This window comes from Callorhinus ursinus, unplaced genomic scaffold, assembly GCF_003265705.2.
Source record: "Callorhinus ursinus isolate GAN/ISIS: 27379988/994484 unplaced genomic scaffold, GSC_fseal_2.0 scaffold45, whole genome shotgun sequence".
NCBI classification, from domain to species: Eukaryota; Metazoa; Chordata; class Mammalia; order Carnivora; family Otariidae; genus Callorhinus; species Callorhinus ursinus.
The window spans coordinates 4,100,110-4,125,239 of NW_027397107.1; the positions used below are offsets into that span (position 1 = coordinate 4,100,110).

A 25,130-nucleotide genomic window follows, 5' to 3' on the forward strand; every position below is an offset into this window, starting at 1 on the left:
TTTTTTTTTAAGATTTTATTTATTTATTTGAGAGAGAGAGTGAGCACAAGCAGAGGGAGGGGGCAGAGGAAGAGGGAGAAGCAGGCTCCCCACGGAGCACTTAGCCTGACATGGGCTCGATCCCAGGACTCCGCGATCACGACTGGAGCTGAAGTCAGATGTTTAACCGACTGAGCCACCCAGGTGCCCCGAGAATGCCATTTCTTAAAGGTGATATCACATGATGAAGAAAACAACTATCCGGATGCATTTAACATTTTTCCTACATATGTGTCTCTTGGAATGTATTTAAAGAGAAAATAGCTTTGACTTAAACTTTCCATGGAGCTCAGCTGGGAGATGGTAGCCTCCAAGGTAGAGACTGATTTCCTTAGTGTGGCATTGAGTCCATGGGTATCCAGCGTGGGCCCACCCTCCGCCTCGTCTCTTGTCCCGTCTCCCATAGCCACACACATGGTGGTGCTGGCTTGTCTCCGAACACACCTGCTGCGTCTGGAGAGTCACATCCCCCTCACCTGCCAAACCCAGAAAAGTGGTAGGGGCAGAGGAGGATGTATGTGTAGAGGAGGGAGAGAGGCTCTGGACAGGGATAGAGGGGGGGCCATATGAAGATGGGGTGACATTGCAGTATTGCTGGTGAGGTGGCTTTTTTTTAAAGTTTTTATTTAAATTCCAGTTAACATACAGTGTAATATTAGCTTCAGGTGTACAATATAGTGATTCAGCACTTCCATACACCGCCCGGTGCTCCTCAGGACAGGTGTCCTCCTTCATCCCCATCACCTGTTTCCCCCTCCCCCCCGCCCACCTCTGGTCACCATCAGTGTGTTCTCTAGATTTAAGAGTCTGTTTCTTGGTTCATCTCTTTTTTTTTTCTTTGTTTTCTTAAATTCCATATATGAGTGAAATCATATGGTATTTGTCTATCTCCGACTGACTTATTTCACTTAGCGTAATACTGTCTGGCTCCATCCTTGTCATTGCAAATGAGAAGATTTCATTCTTTTTTTTTTTTTTTTTTTTTACAACTGAGTAATACTCCATTGTGTATATATATCACATCTTCTTCATCCATTTATCAATCAGTGGACACTTGGGCTGTTTCCATAATTTGGCTATTGTAAATAATGCTGCTATAAACATCAGGATGCATGTATCCCTTTGAACTAGTGTTTTTGTGTTCTTTGAGTAAATACCCAGTAGCGTGATTGCTGGGTCATAGGATAGTTCTGTTTTTAACTTTTTGAGGAACCTCCATACTGTTTTCCAGAGTGGCTGTACCAGTTTGCATTCCCATCAACAGTGCATGAGGGTTCCCCTTTCTCCACATCCTCACCAACGCCTTTTGTTTCTTATGTTGTTGATTTTAGCCATTCTGACAGGTGCGAGGTAGTATCTCATTGTTACTTGATTTACGTTTTCCTGATGATGAGTGATGTTGAGTCTGTTGACCATTTAGATGTCATCTTTGAAGAAATGTCTGCTCATGTCTTCTGCCCATTTGTTGATTGGATTATTCATTTTGGGGTAGTGAGTTTTTGTAAGTTCTTTATAGAGTTTGGATACTAACCCTTTATCAGATATGCCATGGGCAAATATCTTCTCCCATTCAGTAGGTTGCCTTTTAGTTTTGTTGAATATTTCCTTTGCTGTGCAGAAGCTTTGTATGTTGATGTCGTCCCAATAGTTTATTTTTGCTTTTGTTTCCCTTACCTCAGGAGACAGATCTAGAGAAATGTTGCTACAGCTGATGTCAGAGAAGTTACTGCCTGTGCCCCCTTCTAGGATTTTTATGGTTTCGGGTCTCACATTTAGGTCTTTAATCCATTTTCAGTTTATTTTTGTGTGTGGCAAAAGAGAACAGTGGTCCAGTTTCATTCTTTTGCATGTTGTTGTCCAGTTTTCCCAACACCGTTTGTTGAAGAGACTGTCTTTATTCCACTGGACATTCTTTCCTGCTTTGTCAAAGATGAGTTGACCATAGAGTTGAGGGTCCATTTCTGGGCTCTCTATTCTGGTCCACTGATCCATGTGTCTGTTTTTGTGCCAGTACATACTGTCTTGATGATGACAGCTTTGTAATAGAGCATGAAGTCAGGAACGTGATGCCTCCAGCTTTGCTTTTCTTTTTCAGGATTGCTTTGGCCATTCAGAGTCTTTTGTGGTTCCATACAGATTTTAGGATTATTTGTTCTAGCTCTGTGAAAAATGCTGGTGGTATTCTGATAGGGAGTCCATTAAATGTATAGATTGCTTTAGATAATATAGACATTTTAACAATATTTGTTCTTCCAGTCCATCAGCATGGAATGTCTCCATTTCTTTGTGATAATTTCAATTTCTTTCATCAGTGTTTTATAGTTTTCAGAGAGGTGGGTTGTTGTTTTTTTTAAAAAACAGTTCTTTAACCAGATTTATTTCTGGCGTATCATCATTTTTGTTGATTTTGCATAAGATATATTTTTAAAGGAAATTTTTTCAGTTATAACACATATACAGATAAGTGCATACATAAATTATGCGTGTACGGCTCAGTGAGTTTTCACAAAGTGAACACAACCACGTGAACACCACCCAGATGAAAGTATTAGAACAGCACTGGTACTCCAGAAGTTTCCCTCATGTCCCTTTAAGTTGTCTCCCTGGTGAGTTTCATTTTCTCTCTTGACTCTGCCCTTTGTCTTGTCCTCCCATAATTTGTTTTCTTCTCTTTCGTCCTCAGAGGAGCCCCCCCACCTGACCCCATACAAGTATTTGCCTTCCATATCAGCTTTGCTTTTCTGGAAATCTGTCCTCCCCTCCCCACTGTCAGCATTCCCACCCACTGCTGGGGACCACCACCCCTCTTAGAGACTCTTGACCCTTTCCCAAAGCGCAAGGAAGTGGATCTGGTAGTCCTTCTGGGGCAGCCCTGCAGCCTGTGACCCAGAACTTAGTCAACCCCACATCACAGGAGGACCCACTGAGAATGGGTGCGGAGAGCTCCTGGGCAACTGTCAAGCCTTCTGGGATCTAAGGCAGTGTCATTAAGAAAGCCCATCAGCATTCATCAGGGTCACTTGCCTCATTCCATTCTCTGATGTAAATGTGACCCGAAAAGGGAATCCCCAGTCCACGGAGGGTTTGTGACAGATGTGACTTACATGAGATCTCCCGTTTATCGGTTGTGTTAATCTGGAAGTTTGGGGGCAGGCAGAAATAACTTTAATAGAATGGGTCCGCCGTGACCCAGTTGGCAGCGCTCAGACCAGGCAAGGAGACAGACTTCTGGCTAGGGTCCAGTAGGTGCAGGCTTTCCCCAGAGAGTTGCTAACCCTTTGTTGTAACATGGTATGTGGGGCGACTCCTGTGCCCCCCGTGGATGAGCAGTACCACCTACATCATGTGCTTAATTCCTCGGGCTTCTGTTTCTAACTCTGTTGTTCTGTTCCATTAATTTACTTCTTTGCTCAATATCTCCTTGTTCCATGTGTTGTAACTCTACAATTAAGTATTTCATTATTTAACAGGTTTGAAACTCATTGCTCTTCATTTTCAGAATTTTCCTGGCTGTCTTCATAGGGTGAGTTTTCCACACAAATAGCCCTATCTAGTTCTGAAGATATTCCTGTTGATGTTGTGACAAATGTATGTATTAATTTAGGGGTACTCGACATCTTTTTTTTAAATATTGTATTTATTTATTTGAAAGAAAGAGAGAGCATACACAGAGAGAAAGTGAGAGGGAGAGGGAGAAGCAGACTTCCCAGTGAGAGGGAGCCTGATGCGGGGCTCGATCCCACGACCCTGAGATCATGACCTGAACCAAAGGCAGACGCTTAACCGACTGAGCCACCCAGGCGCCCCAAGGGTATTCGATATCTTTATATTGACTTTTCCTATTTAAGAACAGAATGTGTCTTATTTATTAAAGCTTGCTTTTCTGTGCCTTTAGGAATTCTTTTTTTCTTTAGACATTCTTAATGTTTTTCATGCAGGTCTTGCACACTTCTTCAGTAGATTTCTAGAAATGTTATCTTTTTGGATGCTGCTATCAGTGGGATCTTTAAAAATCCATTATGTCACCTGTGAGGTTGTTTGCTTATATAGGAAGGCTGTTGATTTTATTTTTTGTTAATTTTGTAACTAGTCATCTTACTGAATTTTATTACTCGTGTTCACGTTTTCAGTTGATTCTCCTGGGCGTTGTAGGTGTGCAGTCATATTATCTGCCAGTAACAATAACTTTATGTTATATTTATTATGGGGATTGGTATGAAAGGAGAGCCTCAGTACAGCCATGAGTTAGAGTCTCTGCATGGAGAATGTACCGGAGGGACCTTTTGTCAGTTACCTCCTTCTTTACCCTCTCTGTGTCCTAGGCTTTGGAGATTTGACCCTGCCAGCTGAGGGCCTTATTAACCATCCAGAGCAAGGGCTTGGAGCCAGGTGAGCCCATATTGCTGGTCTCTGTGACAGTACAGGGCCTGTGTCCTGGAGGGCACAGATTAGACACCTCAGGATGCTGTGACAACACTTGAAGGACGAGCAGGAAGTCTTCCAGGGAGCGAAGGGGGAGGATGTTTAGGCTCGAGGCAGGGCACGCCCCATGGGCATGTGGACATGCAGGTGATTTGGAAGTGCTGACAGGAAAACAGCAGGGCGCCCTCTGGTGAGGAGCAGAGCCAGGTGGTCCGGGCTGGTGGAACATTCTAACACACCTGGAGTGCCTCTGATGGGGGACAGAGCCAGGGAAGGTCTTTGCGATGGGTGGACCGTGCCTTACCGCCTATCGAGCTTGGGGCCAAGCGTTTCTCTTGGCGCTGTCTGATCGATGTTTGGAGGGGTTCAAGACCCAAGGTAGATAAACTAGTTAGGGCATCCTATGAGACTCTGAAATGCTGCTTAAATAGCTATAAAATAATGTCTGGATGGTTTGTTTTCATTCAAGTCAAACAGAAGTCAGAATAATAAGAATTGTGAGGTTTCACAGATTCATAGCAGAAAAAGCCTGGGGCTGAGCATTGCCATTGCAAGTGAAGGATTATGATAAATTAAAACATCATTTTTCTTTTTTTCCTTGCAAAAAGTAATCATGCCAGTTCTTTGCAGAATTCTCTTACACGGAGCCAGAAATTGTTCCGAGCAGGAGTGGTGTCTCTGCTGAGTGGGTTTCATATTCCAAACATACATATGTTGCACAGAGTGTCTAATTATTCTTGCGGACAATTACTGTCAGGTTCCAAAATGTGTTCAATGAGCAGCAATTGGTGTTTATTCAGCTCTAAGAAGACTATGCGAGGGAACAGTAGGTTATATTGTCTGCCTAAAGAAACGTTTTGCCATCCGGAAACATCTGCTTTCTATTTAAAGCACTGGAGAAGGAATGGGAGTATTTTTGAAATACACTCCCTAAGCATCGAACACCAAAGAAAGGAGAATAAAATTGGGTATGAAGGTAGTTTCTGTTCTCTGATACACCCTCTCTTCAGCTTTTCCCTGCTGGGAGGGAAAGGCGGCCTCCTGGGTTGGAAAGTTCTGCTTCTCTTGAATTTCTCTATTTATACTGATTTGTACACTGAGAGGAACTGACTCCTGTGTCCTAGTTCCAGCATTTTTGCTTTTTCAGGTGAGGCAAGATGACCTCTCAGAGCTGGGGTCTGCGTTTCTGAATTTTGTGGTGAGGTTTATAGACTTCTCTGATTTTGCTCATCACGGTGTGAGGACTTGTGGTACATAGTAAGACTTTCTGTGAAGGTCAAGGTATTAGTTCTCTTTTGCTGGGTAATAAATCGCCACAAACTTAACAGCTTAAAACAAAACACTTCCTCTGGGTCGGGAGTCTGGGCATGGCTTAGCTGGATCCTCTGCTTCTGGGTCGCTTACGAGGAGCCATTAAGGTCTCAACGAGGGCTGGGATCTCATCTGAGGTCTCAACCGTGGAGAGATCTGACCCCCAAGTTTCCAAGTGGTTGTTGGGAGAATTTCAGTTCCCCAGGGGGTGTTGGGCGGAGGGCCTCAGTTTCCCTCTGGCTCTTGGCTAGAGGCCACTCTCAGTTCCTGCAAGTGTGGGTCTCCCCAGCATGGCAGCACGCCTCATCAAAGCCATCAAGAGAGTCCAGAGAACCTGCCAGCAAGACAGACGTTACAGTCCTGTGTAACTTACTTGCACAATGACATCCCATCACCTTTGCCATGTTCTTTTGGTTAAAGCAAGTCACAGGTCCCTCCACCACCACCATCACCATGTTCAAGGGGAGAGGATTGCATAAGGGCATAATTACCGGGAGGTGGGGGTCATTGGGAACAACATCAAAAGCTGCCTCTTACAGCTATTCTTTCAGAAAGAGAGTGTAGCATAATGGTTAAGAGGGACTGTCACTTGGAACTGCTTTCACATCCCAGATGCCACTTACTGTGTAACCCAAGGCAGGTCCTTGGCCTCTCTGAGCCCCCATTTCCCCACCTGTACACCTCCCCCAAAGGATCTTTCTGATCCTAAAGGAGAGGTCATGTGTAAAACCTGGCAGATGATAAGTAGTCAGTAAATATTAACTACTGGCCTTTTTTTTTTTTTTTAACCCTTTTTCCCCCTGCTCTTTAAATACCATTAGATTTTTGAATTTTAGAAGAATTAATTAGAACTCCCCACTGGCCTCAGACATGGTTATTCATGTGGAAATCTCAATATTGTGAGCAGTTTCCTGGGCACAAAGCTGCGATCGGACTGGCCCTGGCTTGTCCAGGACTGAGGAATGCAGGTCTTTGGTCTCCCTTGGTGCTCGTCCTCAGAAGGGGTAATGGGGCCTGACCCTGGCGACCCGGGCTGCAGCCCCTGAAGGTGTGGCCAGCTGGGCTCACGGTGCTCTAAGGACATCCTTGCATTCGGGCTGGGGTCCCCAGGGCGACCCACAATAGCTTTGGTCCATCCCCAGAGCCGAGCAGGCAGGTTTGGAGATGGAGTGTCTTCATGTCTCTATGTTCACCTTGACCTGAGTCATGCCATGCAAATGACTCTTGGCCTTTGCTTATCCCTGGTCAGGAAACTCTACTGTCGGCCGTCTCCCTGTCCTTCCTGCCCTGTCTCTGGTCCCTCCGCTTCCCTTACTTCCTCTCTCCCGCAAGGCTCAGGGACACAGAGTGCTTGAAGTCTGTGCTTGGCCACACAGGCTTCCCGCCCCCAGCCTCTACCCAGAGTACTTTGCCTCCCCACTCTTTGCACCCCAAAATCCTGTTCATGGTTTCACCGTAGTCCCCTTCTGGCTGTGGGAGGAAGTTCTGGAGTAAAAGTTAGCTGTGTCTTTCTGGAGGAGAGATACGGGCTATAGGCTCACTTACATCTTTTTTCTAGATCATCTGATAATGTCTCATGTGGGTATCTCCCAAGCTTCTTTGAGGATCAAAATCACCTGGAGCTCTTGTTAAAAACAGAGCTCCCCAGGCCCCTCCCTGGAGAGCTAAGTTCCTAGGTGGGGGGGAGTAGGTTGGGGCCCAGAAACTTGTATTTTTAAGAAGTGCCCCAGCTAATTTCCATCAGAGGTTTCGGAAACACTGGTCTAAGGGCGCTAAACCCCAGACCCAATCCCTCTTGCTCAGTGTGGAGGGCGTGAGGGCAAGTGTGAAAGCCAGGCCCCTTCCCCAGCAAGGGCTCCTGCCTGACCCGTGGACCCCACCTGTTAGTGCTCTGTACGAGAGAGGCAGACGGACTTTAGCACAATGCAATTATTATTTTTTTTATCGAGGTATAATTGGCATATAACATCATGTTAGTTTTAGGTACACAGCATGATTTGGTATTTGTATACATTGCAGAATTTCTCTAAAAGTCTTTTCTGTAGTTACTGTCCTTTCAATCAGTGCCTTCTCTTGCATCAGCAGGAGAATTCCATGTGAGCAAGTGTTTTCCTTTATGGTGCTTGTACTTGGATGATTAGCAAACTATGGTGCCTGGGCTGGCTGTAGCACAGCTGGGGGATCCAGATGCCAGACATCCCCACGTGGATTTGATTAGGAGCGCTTGCAGTCCTGTGCACACACGCTCCCCCACAGGCTGGCCCCTGGTGACAGCAGATGCAGGGAAATCGCAGTGAGAATGTTCCTTTCGTTTCTACAGCCTGTCACCCTGCGGCTGGAAGGCTGTCAGTTTAGGATCGGGCGGGTGGGTGAACCTAATCACGGTCGAGGGAAGACAGGCGTCCTAAGTAACCCACATCCCCAGAGGCCTTTGTCCTGTTCTGGGATCTAGGAGGGAAGTTTCGGTGGGGGGGGGGTGGCAAGGAATGCTTCTGTTGGTTCTTCTGGAAGCCTGGCCCCTTGAACCTGCTTCACTGAGTTAGCGCGAATAGCATGTCCTTGGCTTTTAGTCTCCTGGAAGAGTAGTCATGAAAGGGTTTCTGCACTTGTCTGCAGCCACAATTGATGCTTGATGCTGGTATTCATTGCGATACTCCGTATTCTTTGCATGAGGCTCAAATAGTAAATTGCTTTTCTAGGAAGAAGTTTCTCTCCTAAGAAAGAGCTTTCTTTCCAGTAATGAGCCTTCTCTAGGCAGAACGGGTTCAAAGACTGCTTTGCCTAAAACCACTCCATCTAGAGACCAGAACACTTAAAATTCACCTTTTCCCTTTGATTTTTTTTTTCTATCCACGTGGGTGTCCCCATTCTTTTATGTCACCCCTTTTGACATCGGTAGAGTTTCCTGACTAGGGATAAGCAAACTTTTAATTTGAGTTACCTTTTGGTTTCGTTTTTATCTCTAATAAATGCTTATTAAATCCGTAGCATTTCGTGAACGATGGGGCCACTTTTACATCCTGGGGGCTTCCCCCTGACCATGTTACCGTATTTGGAACACTTGAAGGATTTTTGAGCCAGTCTGCCTGAAGACCTTTTCTTTAAAATTAAGTCTATTTTGTAACGAGTTTGTGTTTCATTTTATGTTCCTTTGTGAGGTAGATACCTTAGAGTGTGAAATGCACTGTAATCCACTTCAGTTTTTTATCCATCTGCCTTATTTCTTGATGCTTATTGTCAAGGTCGAAATAATTCTCCGCTTTCTAGAAGAAACCTGGATAGTGTGCCCATTTGGTTCACAATCACATTAAGAATTTACAGCTCTTTTGCAGAGCAAAAGAGCAACAACCATACAGAGGCAGGAATAGCTAAAAGAGATGGATTTCCCGAATTAAACTCCTAAACCTCAAAAGGTTTATAAGTTGGAAACATAAAACTTTAAGCCTCAGTCAATGACAAATGAACGCGTCCTTGGTAAAGTGCTGCGAATTTGAGAAGTACTTACTGGAAATATAATTATGAAATTGCAAATGGATTGCAAAATCCTAAAATTGTGGCAGAATCCCCCAAAATAAATGTATCGCAAAATCCCGAGAATGCCAGCAGGATATCAGAACGGGACCAGGATGCTTGACAGGACGCAAGGACACTGGACGAAGAGCAGCATTAAGAGCAAATCGCTCAGGGCCCCTGGGTGGCTCAGATGGTTAAGTGTCTGCCTTCGGCTCAGGTCATGATCCCAGGGTCCTGGGATCGAGTCCCGCATCGGGCTCCCTGCTCCTTTGGAGCCTGCTTCTCCCTCTGCTTCTTTCTCTCTCTCTCTCCCCCTCTGTCTCTCATGAATAAATAAATAAAATCTTAAAAAAAAAAAAAAAGAGCAAATCGCTCATTAAGCCAGTTGCCCACAGCCGGGGTGGATTGGGTGTCCGTAACTCCTGTGCTAGAGTCTCTTCTTCCCCTTTTCTTATTTTAATTGTCCTCATGCATATGTATCTCTCTCAATAAGCTATTAAGATCTTTGGGGACAGCAGGGGGTGGGGCGAGAAGTCATACATGATACACGAAGTCCTGTTCTGTCGGCTCACGCACCCTTCTCTCCTCCTGCAGAGAACAGCCCATCTTCACTACGCGGGCGCACGTCTTCCAGATCGACCCCAGCACCAAGAAGAACTGGGTGCCTGCTAGCAAGCAGGCAGTCACCGTTTCCTACTTCTACGATGTCACCAGGAATAGCTATCGCATCATCAGCGTGGATGGAGCCAAGGTACCTCCCCAGAGGCTGAGGTTAACATTCCCAGTTGCCGCCTTCTCATCAAGAGCCGTATGATACAGGGGCACCTGCGTGGCTCAGTCCGTTAAGCGTCTGACTCTTGGTTTCAGCTCAGGTCATGATCTCAGGGTCCTGGGATCGAGCCCCGCGTCGGGCTCTGCACTCAGTGCAGAGTCTGCTTCAGATTCTCTCTCCCTCTCCCTCCCGCTCACTCTCTCAAATAAAATCTTCCAAAAAAAAAAAAAATATCAGTACGATATATTTCAAAGTGGAGGGGAAAGGATGTACCCAAATCCTGCCGCTTTAACACAGATGTTACTCTTACAATCATGACGTTGGTTGGTATAATCACACACCCTGCTTTTTTTTTTTTCACTTAAAATTACGGCAAATGGGGAAAAAAAAGATTTCCCTGTTACCACGTTGTCTTCGTAACTAGTGTTTTAATGCCCGTGTAACTGTTCCACTGAGGGCCTATAATGTTCTTAATCTCTCCCCTCATGGTTGCATTTGTCAGTGGCTTCCAGTTTTTTCCTGTTCTAGGTAATGAGCATCTTTATACAACAAATACTCCCATTCATTCATCACATACCTATTGCTTTCTTTTGGGTATTTCCTTAGGATTGATTCCTGGAATCAATCAAACACTGTAGGCCGAGATAGTAACTGTTTATTCATGGCATGTGATGGATGTGACCAAGTTGCTCCCTGAAGAGTCTGTTTATCTAGCGTGCGTGAGAATGCCGGTGTATTACACTCTTCCCAGCACTGGGTATTATATCTAGTCTGGTTTGGTGTTGTTATTCCTGAAAATCAAACTTGATTAGAAGATTTTGGAGAATTTGTTGAAATACATTTTTTTCCAGGTACTTGTATTATTCTGCCGTCTTCCTTGATATTTTTGCCTCGTTGCTATGGGGGCAGAATAAAGAAGGGATATCAACAGAAGTATCATCAAGTTAACAAAAAAAAAGAAAGATTTGATGCAGTATAATTTTTCTGTCTTTAATTGGTGTTCATCCAGCTGGACAGTTTTACAATTTACATTATCTGCTGTCACCAGAAATTCAGTGTATCTGGGGCGCCTGGCCGCTCAGTTGGTGGAGCATGACTCTTAATCTTGGGATTGTGAGGGGGCGCCTGGGTGGCTCAGTTGGTTAAGCGACTGCCTTCGGCTCAGGTCATGATCCTGGAGTCCGGGGATCGAGTCCCACTTCGGGCTCCCTGCTCGGCAGGGAGTCTGCTTCTCCCTCTGACCCTCCCCCCTCTCATGTGCTCTCTGTCTCTCTCATTCTCGCTCTCTCAAATAAATAAATAAATCTTTAAAAAAAAAATCTTGGGATCATGAGTTCAAGCCCCAATTTGGAGGTAGTTTACTTAAAATAATTAGATAAATAAACAAAGTCACTTATAAAAAAAGAAAATGAAATTCAGGGTATCTGAAGCTGAATTCCCCTATTTGCCCCCTAAACCACCTCCCCATTTTCATTCCCTATCAGTTTGGGCTTAAAAAAAAAAAAAAGGAGAAGCACAAATTCATTCCCTTTTTAGTTGGTCAGTGAGCCTGCTTTTGAAATGCCTCACCCTTATGCCTCATGTTTTGTTTTAAGACCATAACTTGTCCTGAAAGTTTTTTTCTTTAAACTGAAGTATAATTAACATGCAGTGTTATATTAGCTTCAGGTGCACAGTGTATTCAGCAATTCCGTACCTCACCCAGTGCTCATCATAAGTGTAGTCACCATCTGTCACTGAACATTTTTACAATATTATTGACTATATTCCCTGTGCTGTACTTTTCATCCGCATGACTTATTTATCTTAAAACTGCAAGTTTGTACCTCCTCATGGCCCGTATATATTTCAGCCATCCCTCCCACCTGCCTCCCCTCTGACAACCATCAGTTTGTTCTGTTTTTTTGTTTGTTCGTTTGTCTTTCAGATTCCACACGTGAGTGCAACCATACGGTATTTGCCTTTGTCTGACTTGTTTCACTGAGCATAATACCCTCTAGGTCCATCCGTGTTGTCACAGATGGTGAGATCTCATTCTTTTTATGCCTGCGTGGTATTCCATCGTGCATATATGCACATGCTCTTTATCCATTCGTCTGTGGGGGGTGCGCACTTGGGTTGCTTCCCATACATTGGCTACTGTAAATAATGCTCAGTAAACATAGGCGTGCGTATCTTTTTGAATGAGTGTTTTTGTTTTCTTTGGGTAAAGACCTAGTAGTGGATTACTGGATCATAGGGTAGTTCTAGTTTTAATTTTTTGAGGAAACTCCATGCTGTTTTCCACAGTAGCGGCACCAATTTACCTTCCCACCAGCAGTGCACGAGGGTCCCCTTTTCCCCACATCCTCGCCAACACCTGTTTTTTCCCGTCTTTTTTTTTTTTAGGTTTATTTATGAGAGAGAGAGAGCGAGCGCATGAGCAGGGTGGGGGCAGGGGCAGAGGAGGAGAATCCCAGGCAGACACCCCACTGAGCACGGAGCCCAACATGGGGCTCCAACCCACGACCCTGAGATCATGACCTGAGCCGAAACTAAGAGTCAGGTGCTTAACGGACTGAGCCACCCAGGTGCCCCTCTTGTCTTTTTAGTACTAGCCGTTCTGACAGGTGTGAGGTGCTATCTCACTGTGGTTTCAACTTGCATTTTGCTGATGAGGAGGGATGTTGAGCACTTTTTCATTTGCTCAAAGCTTTTAGTAGCTTTCTGACTGGCTCCCCCCCTCCTGCCTGTAGGCCAGCATCCCGAGGCCGTCAGAAGCAGGGGAGTGGGGCGTTGGGCAGTAGAATGGGGCCTGGTTGGAGGCTTCTTGCTTCTCTCGGGCCACAGAGCAGAAGGCACAGAGAAGCCTCCCTTGGAATGTCCTCTAGGGAAGCTGTGAGAGCCTGCTGGTGCCTCCTGATCTCTTGACGAGGCTCCTTGTCTTAAAACAAAATTCCCCCTTCCGGCTGTGTTCTCTCAGCGTAGCGAAAACTGCAGATAAAGTTGGCTGGGCCCCTCGATCCTCTGTCTCTTGCTTCCAGTTGCTACAACCCTTCCTCCTGTGCAGGAAGGGAGCCCAGAAGTCCTCATTTCACAGTTGAGGTCAAGGATAGGCAGTCGCCCGGGCAAACTCACAGTGCCATTGAGGCTTGGCAGGCCAGTTCCTGTGGCCAGTCCCTAGGACAGCAGCTTCCTAGCACTTGGGTTGGAGCCGGCTGCCCCCGGCTGGTAGAGGAGCTGTCCTGACACGACGTCACACAAGCAGTGTGATCTTCTTCCGTGTTCAGATAGCAATAGCTGGTCTGCAAATATGTCTAGGGAGAGGCAGGGGCTGGTTTTCTCCTCTAAGCAAGCAGGATGAGACGTGGCAGGGTTCTGGTGAGTGCGGAGCAAGTGTGAAAGTGCCTGGCACCTAGTAGGTAGGCAGCTCAGGTTTGATGAGTGAATATCTCCAAGGTGGCCATCATCATCATCATCATCATCATCATCATTTTCTTCTGGGAGACATGGTGATACCACAGTTGAATTACCTCTTCCCTTCTCTGCTTCTGAGCTGGAATCGCGTTGTCTCTTGCCAGGATGTTCTGATAGGGGTGGTGCATCAAGCTGACCTGCTTTCTTTTATCTTTAGAAGCTGCCACTTCATCTGCTGTCCTTGAGCTGGGTTTGCACTTTCGTCAGTTGAGTTATCCAAGGATATATTGGGCTTAAATATAGATAAAATGATTTTCTTCGAGAAAGTGCTTTAGTCCTGTTAGCTGGGCTTTTAGTAATGTGTCAAAGTGTCAGCCGCTGTATCGTCCAGCTCTGCAGTTTCTGAAGGCTGTGACAGTTGGGGTGCGAGCCAAATGAGCCAGCTAAGAGAAATCAGATGGATGTGTGTGTGTAGGCGGGGGCTGACCCCGGAGCTGCAGAACAGAGCCAATTCAGGATCAGTGTGGGGGACCTGTCGAGTTATAGAGTCACTTACTTACAGAGTGGGAACCTCACCAGGGGAGCCACTGGAATTCAGAGATGGAGCCCGGGGATCTTGTCCACCCCTCCTGGCACCCCTGGAGCCCGCCCAGGGTTCCAACCTTACTGCTGTGGCACAGGGGCTGTGACAGGGCCCTAGTTCTGCAAAAGGAGGTGCCTGTGAGGGAGCAGGAGGTCCAGCATGGTGGGGATGTCGGGACCTTTGTCACTGAATTACCATGACTGACGCTCAGGGCAAGGGTGGGTGGGTGGGCAAGTTTCCTGCTGTGAGAACCAGAGCACAGAACACCAGACAGTGGTCACCGCTTTGTCTTAGGACTTCGATCCCAAATGTTGATCTGAACTGAGGTGGCCGATGGTCAGATGTCTTTAGCCTTTGGAGCTCTTTTGGCACAGGACTTGTACCTCTGACCTTGGGCAGGTCTCGGGCCTGGGTCCTGCGTCTCTCCATTGGCCTGGCCAAATCAAGTCCATGGCCTTGAGCCTCTTCTTCTTCTTCTTCTTCTTTTTTTTTTTTTTGTATGCAACAGATTTATTGGACCTCAACAAATATTCTTTTAACAAAAATTATAATTTTAAATACTCCTCAAAAAGGGGCCTCATTAAATCTTATGCCAGTCCAACTATTTAAACAAATTCAAGTTAAATGAGTCTGTTGTCTTCTGTTTTCTTATATAATTAATCAGATGAAAGCTCATCTTTAAAATGGAGTTAGCAGTTGCCTCAAGAAATACTTATTCTTCATTCTTACTTCTTTTTCTTTTTTTTCAATTTTATTTCATTATGTTAGTCACCATACATTACATCATTAGTTTTTGATATAGTGTTCCATGAGTCATTGTTTGCATATAAAACCCAGTGCTCCATGCAGTCTGTGCCCTCCTTAATACCCATCACCGGGCTAACCCATCCCCCCCCCCCCCCCCTAGAACCCTCGGTTTGTTTCTCAGAGTCCATCGTCTCTCGTGGTTTGTCCTCCCTTCCGATTTCCCCCCCTTCATTTTTCCCTTCCTACTATCTTCTCTTTTTTTTTTAAACATATAATGTATTATTTGTTTCAGGGGTACAGATCTGTGATTCAACAGTCTTACACAATTCACAGCGCTCACCATAGCACATACCCTCCCCAGTGTCCATCACCCAGCCACCCCATCCCTCCCACCCCCCACCACTCGGGCAACCCTCAGTTTGTTTCCTGAGATTAAGAGTCTCTTATGGTTTGTCTCCCTCTCTGGTTTCATCTTGTTTCATTTTTCCCTCCCTTCCCCTATGATGCTCTGTCTTGTTTCTCAAATTCCTCATATCCGTGAGATCATATGATACTTGTCTTTCTCTGATTGACTTATTTCGCTTAGCATAGTACCCTCTAGTTCTATCCATGTCGTTGCAAATGGCAAGATTTCATTTTTCGATGGCTGCATAATATTCCATTGTGTGTGTGTGTGTGTGTGTGTGTGTGTGTGTATATACACACATATATAGACATCTTCACTCTTTCCATAGTTTGGCTATTGACATTGCTGCTATAAACATCGGGGTGCATGTGCCCCTTTGGATCCCTACATCTGTGTCTTTGGGGTAAATACCCAATGGTGCAATTGCTGGGTTGTAGGGTAGCTCTATTTTCAACTTTTTGAGGAACCTCCATACTGTTCTCCAGAGTGGCTGCCCCAGCTTGCATTCCCGCCAACAGCGTAGGAGGGTTCCCCTTTCAGCCTTGAGCCTCTTCTTAGTGCCCCTCAGCCAGCTGCCCCTCCCACATGAAGAAGGGGATGTGCTTCAGTCATAAGCTACTGGTGTGCAGGGGTCCTGGAGGTCACCGGGAGCAGCGACCACAGCAGCCTCAGCCGCTGAGTCAACCACAGGCTGCGCGCGGCACGCGGGCTCCCCATCCAGGGAGGAGGCGAGCCAGCAGCCCCGGCAGCTGTTGCCCCACTCCAGGGCACAGCAAGTTCCCAGGCCCCATCCAAGCATTTGTCACGCTCTGCTTGCAGAAGGATGCAGAAGGCCTGTCCTTCCCCTAAGAGCAATCGGTGCTGTTCATCAGAGGAGAAACCTGTACACAGACCTGTTCTTCATTCTTGAAACACGAGGCATTTTCTTCTTCTCAGGGAAAAGACTTCGGTGTCCGTCCCACCTGCTGCTAAAGGCACGGCTGGGCGGGAGTCGCTCCAACTCGGGCGGGGGGCAGGGTTATGTGGATCCATTTCTGTGCATGAGGCGCCAGGGCCCTGCACTCTCTGAGGACTGGGGCCCAGGCCCGGCTCATCACTGGAATTGCAGCCCCACGCCAGACTGGGCTGCATTGCAGAAGGGTGAGGGATAGGCACTGGGTGACCAGGCCAGACCCGGGCATGCCCACAGCGGCAGCTGTGCCATGGCCCCAGGACAGTGGGCATGGGTCGGGTCCACGCCAAGAGGGACCCAGGACCTAAACCTCAGAATGTTACCCGTGCATGGCCAGGTGGGAGCCCCTCGAGGGCACCTCACAGCTCCCAGCTTCCCAGAGCATAGGCGTGAGCCATGCCATCGCCACCAGCCTCATGCCAACAGCCGGATGATTTGTAGCGAGTTTTTGGGCAGAACAGCCAACCCCACCGTGAAGGCACACTGCCTTCCCAGAGCATTTGTTCATTGAGCCTCCGGGGGCCTTGGTTGCATTGCGCTGTTGGCATCTGCAGACTGAGCTCAGCGCGGCCCTCCTCGGGTGAGAGCGCCTCGCCTGCGGTTGCCACTCCCCCAGAGCAGGTGTTTCTCCCCAGGGCTCTGGATGGCTCTGCTGCCCTTGCGTCTGTTATTTATAGGATCACAGAAACCTCTGTGGGAAGAGCCCTCTGAGGTCATCCATTCTGCACATACTTAGCCGCACGTGCTGTGGAGCCAGGACCGCCGAATCGGGACTGTTTGCAGGATGGAAGCGTCTGAAACCCTGACTCGGTATTTCCTTCTGGGAACGTGCAGTTGCTTTCAAGCGCACAGCCAGGCCCCCTCCTCCCCCTCGTCCTTACAGTTTCCTCTTTCGGATCAAGCAGAGCACCTTCTGTTAAGGGAGCCAACATATGGAAGGGTCTCGGCACACAGTAGGTTTTCAGTGGATGTTGGTTTCTTTTCTTCCCTGATTATGGTGTAAAAGAAAACAAGAAAAAAAGCACCCATGAATTGCTACTCTGGAAGCAGGCAACATGTCTGTCCCTCAGTCCCAACGTCTTGTAGAAAATTTTAGGGTTTTCCATCTTGCATCCCCCCGGGTTTGGGAACAACTTTTCCTTGGAGAGGAATCCAGGGATATCTCCCATCTTGTGCCGAGTGGCTTCCTCTGAGTCCAGAGCCGGGGCTGGAGACCGGAGGGGCCGAGCTCTGACTTCTTCCATGAAGCTCTTGCTGACACACGTGCGCATTTTCTGAGAACTTGGTCCCAGGGGCCTGTGGGAGCTGGGGCTTCGACTAGGGAGTCTTCTGCTTTTCCTCTGTGCAAGTTCCCGAGATCACTCACAAAAGAGGCAGGGGGTGTGTATAGGAGACAGGAGCTCCCACTGAAGCCTCTTCCCCAGGATGTTTACATGCAGCATCCTTACTGTTTAATGCCTGATAGTAAAGCGTGCGCTCCTCTACCTGCCTGCCCCATGTCTCTAATTAGGCCTGTCCCTAATTATATGCCCCTCAAGAGGATCCCACTCTCTTGAAATTTGTATTAAGTGGTCCTTTCATTTTCTTTATGGTTTTGCCGCCTGTGTGTATTCCTAAACCAGAGGTTGGCAACATTTTTCTCTAAAGGGCCTTAGAGTAATTTTTTTTAATGAACTGCACAGTCTCTGTCTAGCTATTCAGCTTTTCTCTTGTGGCAAGAAAACAGCCGTAGACCAATATGGAAATGAATGGGTGTGGCTGTGTGCCAATAAAGCTTTATTTACAAAAATAGAATACAGGCTGGCTTTGGCCTGTGGGCTAGAGTTTGTTGACTCTTGCCCTAAATAATATATTATTTAGTTTTGCCTGTTTTTGATGTTTATATAAATACAGTCCCACTGGTGACCCATACTGTGTATCTCCTTTTGTGACTTCCTTTTTAATTTTTTTGCTTAATGTTGGTTTTTTTCCCCCCAGTTTTATTGAGAGATCATTGATCTACATCACTAAGCTTAAGGCGTATGGCATGATGGTTTGATTTTCATATATTGTGAAATGGGTTCCTCAGTGGGTTCAGCCACCATCCATCATTTCATATAGATACAACATAAAGGAAGAGTTTCTCCTTGTGATGAGCCTTCGTAGGATCTACCCTGGACAACTGGCCCATCTAGCACAGGTCAGTGTTAGCTGTAGCCCTTGTGTTGTACACTCCATCCCGAATATTTATTTATCTCACAGCAGGACCTTTGTACCTTCGACCACCTGCCAACACTGTTTTTGTGATTCGTGCATGTTGATGGCTGCGGCCTTGGTCCGTTTTTGCTGCAGGATAGTATTTCATTGTATGAGTATACCAGTGTACCCATTCCGCTGGTGGGGGGGGCATTTGTTTTTGCAAACACCGCCACTGAGAACATTCTGGTTTATTTCTCCTGATACACCTCTGCAAAGATTTCTCTTACGTGTGTACTTAGTGGTGGAATTGCTGGGTGGTAGGGAATGCGCATCTCTAACTTTATCAGAGAAAGCCACATTGTTTTTCGAAGTGACTTTACCAATCTCTGAGAGCTCCCGTTGTCCCCTACCCTTGCCCCAGTCTTGGTGTCATCAGACCGACCCTGAGTTTGGTGAGTATAGAATGCTAATGGCAGTGCAGTTTCCATATTACCAGTGAAATTGAGTTGAAACTTTTGTCCCATCAGACTCACCCTACCTCATTCTCTCCAGGCTCACAAGAGAGGCCTCCATTCATCAGCCCAGAGCTGAGCTGAGCCTCCCTTGGGAGCCATGTCCTCCCTGCACCCCAGGATGTCCCTCCTGCATAGCTGCACCAGGCACTCCCCGGAGCAGACAGAAGAGCTTTTCACGGGGGTCCGCCTTCTTTCGCTCCCTCATGCAGGTGGGGGAGAATGAAAGAGTCTCAAGAGAAACAGAAGCATTAGGTGGGTTCCAGGTACAAGAGCAGGTAGCCAGAAAGGATCTGGGCGCCTGGGAGAAACATACCCAGAAGGAGCATATCCTTGGAAGCCTCCGTCTACCCAGGAGCCTGGTCAGCACAGGATGAGGTTCCCATGTTGGTGGGAAATGAAGGCAGGAGGCTCTGGGCTTGATCGTGTTTGACAGCTCGATTGCTCCCACTGTCAGTCTTGCTGCTTTTGAGAAGGTCAGTGTGCCAGATGTCGTGGGACGATAACTGGCCCGTTGACTCTCTGATTATAGAGACGGGCTGGCCAGTGTGGCCTGGAGATGGTTTAGACCAGCTACCTCTGGTGAGCTCTGGCAACATAATGGGTAACGTAGACGTACATGATGTCTTTCCTTCCCCTGTCTTCCTCTGTTCTGAATCTAGAAAGTTCTAGAAGCCCCAGAGCCTTTGGTAAGCTGTCAGGAGGCAGCCAAGGTGTTTCATGGTGCAGGGAACCAGCCTGAGGGATTGCAAGAGCAGCACGGTGGGGTGGGGGGTGGGCTTGACCCCCAGCTTGGGGGACGCGGTAGGCCGTGTTCCGTAAACGCCCAGACCCCTTGATGCTAGTGAAAGAGGGAGGGTAACCAGAGTCAAAGCAATCCTACAGCAGAGCAGGCCTGTCAGTAGGCAGTGAGGGGACTTTGTGCTCCCCCTCTGCAATATTCTGATGAAGAGTTCCTGGAGGAGCAGAAATTTATGTTCTAGGAGTAAAAAGACCTTCTGTCTGCCCTTGGTCTGTGGTAGTGAGTGCCCAGGGCAGGTGTGTGGGTAGGAGGAGCCTCTGGAGGTGGGGGTGAGGAAGGCATCTGGGGTGGCTGAATTCTGGACCCTTCTCTTATGAGACAAGAGAATAAGGTTGGGGGGAGTGTCAGGAACTAAATCACAGGCTGGGTGTTCTGACACCTCCCCACTGACACACTTGTGCATGGGTGACAGAAGGGAAGGACTGAGCTGGGCAGTTGATTAGGGGTCTGGGATCTTTGCCCGGAGTGGGCGCTGGGGGTTCTGAGGAATGTCTGCAGCTGATCAGAGCCACCCACTGGAAGTCATACTAACAAGCCAGATTGGTGCCTCGCAGTACAGTTTTGCTTCTTGATATAAATAGCAACCTGTGCGAGGTTGCATGCTTCCCACAGCAGAAAATGTCACCTGAGACACGTAGTAAATTGCATCTCTTTGAACTTTCCCAGAGTCAGCACTTCCACTTTTGAGTAAATTATACATTCCAGCACGCAGCGGTCCTTCTGGCAGCTGAGAGCAGAACCCAGACAACGACAGTCGAAAGGTGTTGGAGAGGGGCGCCTGGGTGGCTCAGTCGGTGAAGCATCTGCCTTCAGCTCAGGTCATGATCCCGGGGTCCTGGGATTGAGTTCCTGCTCAGTGGGGAGTCTGCTTCTCCCTCTGCCCTCTGCCCCCATCACTCATGCTCTTTCTTTCTCTCTCTCTCAAAGAAATAAAATCTTAAAAGAAGAAAGGAAGGAAGGAAGGCAGGCAGGCATTAAGAAAACCGTAGAAACACCATGGACACGAGGGACTAAAATTCCAGAGAGGTGAGGACTGCTAGAAATGACAACGACAATGGCAGTTGGCAGCTCTTTTCTGCCGGGAGCATTTGCTAGGCCTGGCTGCTGACGGGCGCTGCTGGGGGAGGAGAGAAGCCCCCAGAGCAAGCAGCAGTGGAGGCCAGAGGGGCTTCAGACCACGGCTGGCTTCCCCACAAGACAGTGGCCGAACGGCAGGTGCACGCCGGTCCAAAGGGACAGGCTGAATGTTTCTGAAAGGTCGAGTAAAATTTCCCTCATATTTACAGTGCTTAGAAAGCGAAGACCTTGCCAAGGGGTCTGGAAAAGAACAGCAAAGGCATGAAAGCCCCAGAGAGAGTGGGGAACCGACGCTGGGCCTCTCTCTGCCCCCTCCCCTGGGGAGGGCACTCGCCAATGTGGGAGGAGCTGAAGGCTGAAAACCCATGCTTGGCCCTTGGGAAAATACAGATCAACAGGGATTTTGGAGCTTGAGTGACAGAATTGGGGATGAGCGGCCCCAGACACATGGGCAGTTTCTCCTTCGAAGGTTTGCCGAATTTGGAGGTTAAAATTTGGGAGGCTACAGAGCAAAGCTGAGGAGCTCTGACGGACAGAACGGAATCTCCTAAAGTCTTCCGGGGAAGAGGAGATAAAGACCTGCCAGGCTCCCAACTGAAAGCCCTCATGGGCCTGCTCTAAAAACAGAGGTGAGGCAGAGGCCCAGTGAGCCTCACCAGAACGGAAACCGGGCCCTGACCCAGCTCCGTCCCCGAGCGAAATAGGGATTTCCTATATTCCCTACTTCCCTGCGGACAAAAGGGGGAAACTTTCTTTTATAGGCAATAATGTTACGTGGAATCCTAACAAGTTCTTTCATACCCATTTCCCACTGTACAGTGAAAAAGGACTGGACCCCCAGAAAGGCAAGACCATATGGGTAGAATCAAGAGAAGCAAAACCCAGATTAGTAGGAGCAGGTTCCAAAATAATCCAGACAATAGAGTCAGCATCAAGGATTTCTGAAGAACTATGATTAATTAATAGAGTCAAGGAAATAGAGGGAAAAATGGACAAAGTAGGTGACAGGAAGGAGGATATCCCCCCAAGACTTCAAATTTTTTTTTTTTTTTTAAGAATCAAATGGACATTCTAGAACTAAAAAAATGCAAAGTCTAAAATTAAGAGTTCAATGACTCGGTTTAGCAGCAGATGGGATATATCAGTAGCCAGGATTAGTGTGCTGGAGGACAGACCGATAGAACATAACCAGATCAAAACAGAACCAAGAATCAGGGTGAAAAACTGGTAAGAACATAAACCATGTTGGATGCACTCAGGAGGTCTAGCATTTGAGTACTTGGAGTCCCAGAGGAGAGGCGAGAAGACGGAGCAGAAGCAATATTCGTAGAATGGTTGAGAATTTTCCAAAAAAAAGAAAATCCAGTCTACAGATTTGAGAAGCTGAATGAACCCCCAAACAGGATACAGATTTAGCTCTTGAAACCAGTTCATCATTGCTTTGTAAGTAGTACGTACATTATTTTCCTTTTAACCACTTATTAGTTGTGTGACCTTGAACATGTCATTTGACTTTGTTGAGCCTTAGTTTTCCCATCTGTAAAAATGGGGATGAGATAGAAGACTGTATGAAAAAGTGCCCTAGGAGGTATTCATTGCAAAGAAATACCAGGGGCCCTCGCCTTTATTATTCCAGCCTGACTGACCCCAGGACAGCGTGTTTGGGGCGGGCTTCAGAGTTGTGTCCTATACTCTGCGCCATCTCTGTCCTCTGCCTTTCAAGAGGGCTTTGGGGAGGGGATGTGGAGGCTGACCTAGAGGCACAGGAGCACAAAGATCTAGAATGAATCCAGGTTTCTGAATGAGTCTGGTGATTGCTTTGCCCTCCCAGGATTCTGGTAATTCGGAGCTGACCGGGGTTGGCTTTCTGGGATCGCGTGATCTACTCTGATCCAGCGCCCCGCCACACGCCTGCCTTAGGCCTGCTTTGATTCCACCGTTTCAGTCCCGCCTGGGAGCTGAGCCAGACCCCAGCCAACCTCCGTGGTCCCTGAAGCATTCCTTTACGCTTGCCCCTGGTTTAGGTCACATTTTCCACGCCCCACTCCCCCCGCCCCTCTCTCTGATAGTGTCAGGTGACTCGGGCAGAGCTCTGGACCCGCCCTGCTTGCATCCAGTTATCTGAAAAATGCTTGATCACATGTCTTCACTCACGTGGACTTTGGTCTTCCAGGAGTTATCACGGTCAGAGGGAAAGAACCCGGAGTGCAGTGGAGGCGTCGGGAACTCTCCCGGGTGGGGACCGAGGGAGGTCGTCTGGTACAGAACAAGAAGCACGTTGTATAGAGGTTTCGAGTTTTCTCTCTAGGCTCTGCTCCTTACCAGGTCCTTTTCTTCTTCGGTGACATGGAGGGGATAGTCCCACCTCACAGGCTCACGTGGGCTGATACAAGTAAAGCACTCAAGACGTGCTCAATAAATAGTAATTGCTGCTCTTAGTATTAACTTCCAGAAGTTATTTTGCCACATAAACAAGGTTTATACTTGAGCTAATGCCTTCTTAGAAAACTCAGTAGGGGGGCGCCTGGGTGGCTCAGTTGGTGAAGCGTCTGCCTTTGGCTCAGGTCATGATCCCAGGGTCCTGGGATCGAGTCCCGCATCGGGCTCCCTGCTCTGCGGGGAGCCTGCTTCTCCCTCTCCATCCACCTCTCCCCCTGCTTGTGCTCTCTCTTTCACTGTTTCTCTCAAATAAATAAAATCTTTAAAAAAAGAAACAAAAACGGGTGTTTTCATGTGCACATAGCAATGATACCTCTGTTTCTAGAGGTGACTGTAACTGCCTGCCTGGCTCTCTTTATTAGTTAAGGTAAGAATCTGTGTCCAGAAGGTCTGTCCTTCAGCAAAATAATTGAAGTTCCTACCGTGGAAAGCCAGGCCATGCTAGTCAGCGTTTTCTCTTCCCTGTTTTATCAGTTGTAAGTGTTCAGAGTTGACTGTTGAGAACACACATGTCCTTAACAAGTAAAACTTCTAGTAGATTCATCCTTTAGAATGTTTACAGGCACACCTCAGAGATACTGTGGCTTCGGTTCCAGACCACTGCAATAAAGTAAATGTCACAATAAAGCGCGTCCAGTGAGTGTTGTGGTTTCCCGAAGAAGTATAATTGTATGTTTACACCCTGCTGCTGGGTGCTGAGCGTGCGATAGTATGACGTTTGAGAAAAGTACACACCTTCACTAAAAAAATGCTTCATCGCAAAAAAATGCTAACTGTCCCCTGAGCTTTTGGTGAGTTGCAGTTAGCGATCACAGATCACCATCACAAGCGCACTAATTGAAAATGTTTGAAATATTACAATAGTCCAAATGTGACGCCAAGACACGAACTGAGCGAATGCTGTTGGGACAATGGCGCCAACAGACTTGCTTGACGCAGAGTTGCCACAAACCTTCAGTTTGTAAAAAAAATGCAATTATCAGTGGCGCTTCGAAGGGTTTCTGCCAGAGTGAGCCTGTCGTTGATTATTTACTAACACTTATCAGTCGTTCGGGGATTATTTATTGACATGTCTCTGCCCTCTCCCTGACTTCCTGCAACGGGAGGATCGGGAGCCCTGACTCATCCATCTCTTGTCTTTGGTTAACAGACTGCCTGACAGGTAGAGAGATGCTCAGTAGATATTGATGCGTGAACACGCCACGTGCTGGATATTCTCTTTTTACACCTCCAGCTTCATTCTGCGCCCTTGCCACCCTGCTCTGGTCTCCGAGAGGCTGATCTGCAGACTCCAGCCCTGGGTCCACGGGGCCTCTGGCTTCTGGTTGGGGCTGGTTGGTGGCAGGAGACCACGGGGGAGAAGCGAGGGTATCTGTTCCGCTGGCTCCCCACCGGTGGGATGCCGTGCGTAGACGGTATGTCTAGACAGCCTGCTGTCCATGGCTCTGGCCTTCCAGCCTGTAACCTCTTCCTCCCCCCATCCTTTTAGGCCAAGGAGGGGGCAACGTTTAGCGCCCAGTCCCTGCACCACGGCCGACAGCTTCTCTGTACCCAGCTCTGACCTCTGCTGTCACTTTCTTTGTCACTTAACCCTCCACAGATTATCCCGATTGGAGCATACCTTCTCCTTCTTGTCGGGAAACAGCGAGCCCCCATCGCTGACGGAGGTTCTAAGTTATTCAGGCTGTACACGGTGGCTCCAGGTGCTTAAAAAAGTGCACAGCGCAGTTCCTCCGAGAGTGGGCGGCGTGGCTAGTGGCCATAAGGGCCGTTGATGTGTGCAAGCTTTGAGGAAATAAACAGCAGTTTGGGATACTATTCTCTCCTTAGGGCAGACTTTCTCCTCCTGACTGTGAGATCTTATTTCAGAGCGACTGTCTGTTTTCGAGTCTCTGAAATTACCGCTTACCGTGGTTGTGTGTCTGAGTCAGCATGGGCTGTGCTGGGAGGACCTAGGGCCAGGTGCGGCAGAGGGGGGTGC

At 47.6% G+C, this 25,130-nt stretch overlaps 1 protein-coding gene across 5 annotated transcripts in view; it reads left to right on the forward strand.

Annotated features, from left to right (window-relative positions):
• HOMER2 (homer scaffold protein 2) overlaps positions 1 to 25,130 on the forward strand; it is a 130,995-nt gene that overhangs the window by 80,862 nt on the left and 25,003 nt on the right. For 4 of the 5 annotated variants that reach the window (XM_073882207.1, XM_073882208.1, XM_073882210.1 and 1 more), the window contains one exon: positions 9,880 to 10,036. The exons of the other annotated variant lie outside the window; for it this stretch is intronic. Coding sequence is in view for 1 of the 4 variants with exons in the window: in XM_025893104.1 (XP_025748889.1) it covers positions 9,880 to 10,036 (157 nt within the window). In the remaining 3 variants the exon portion in view is untranslated. The remainder of the gene's footprint in view (positions 1 to 9,879; positions 10,037 to 25,130) is intronic. 5 annotated transcript variants of the gene reach the window in all.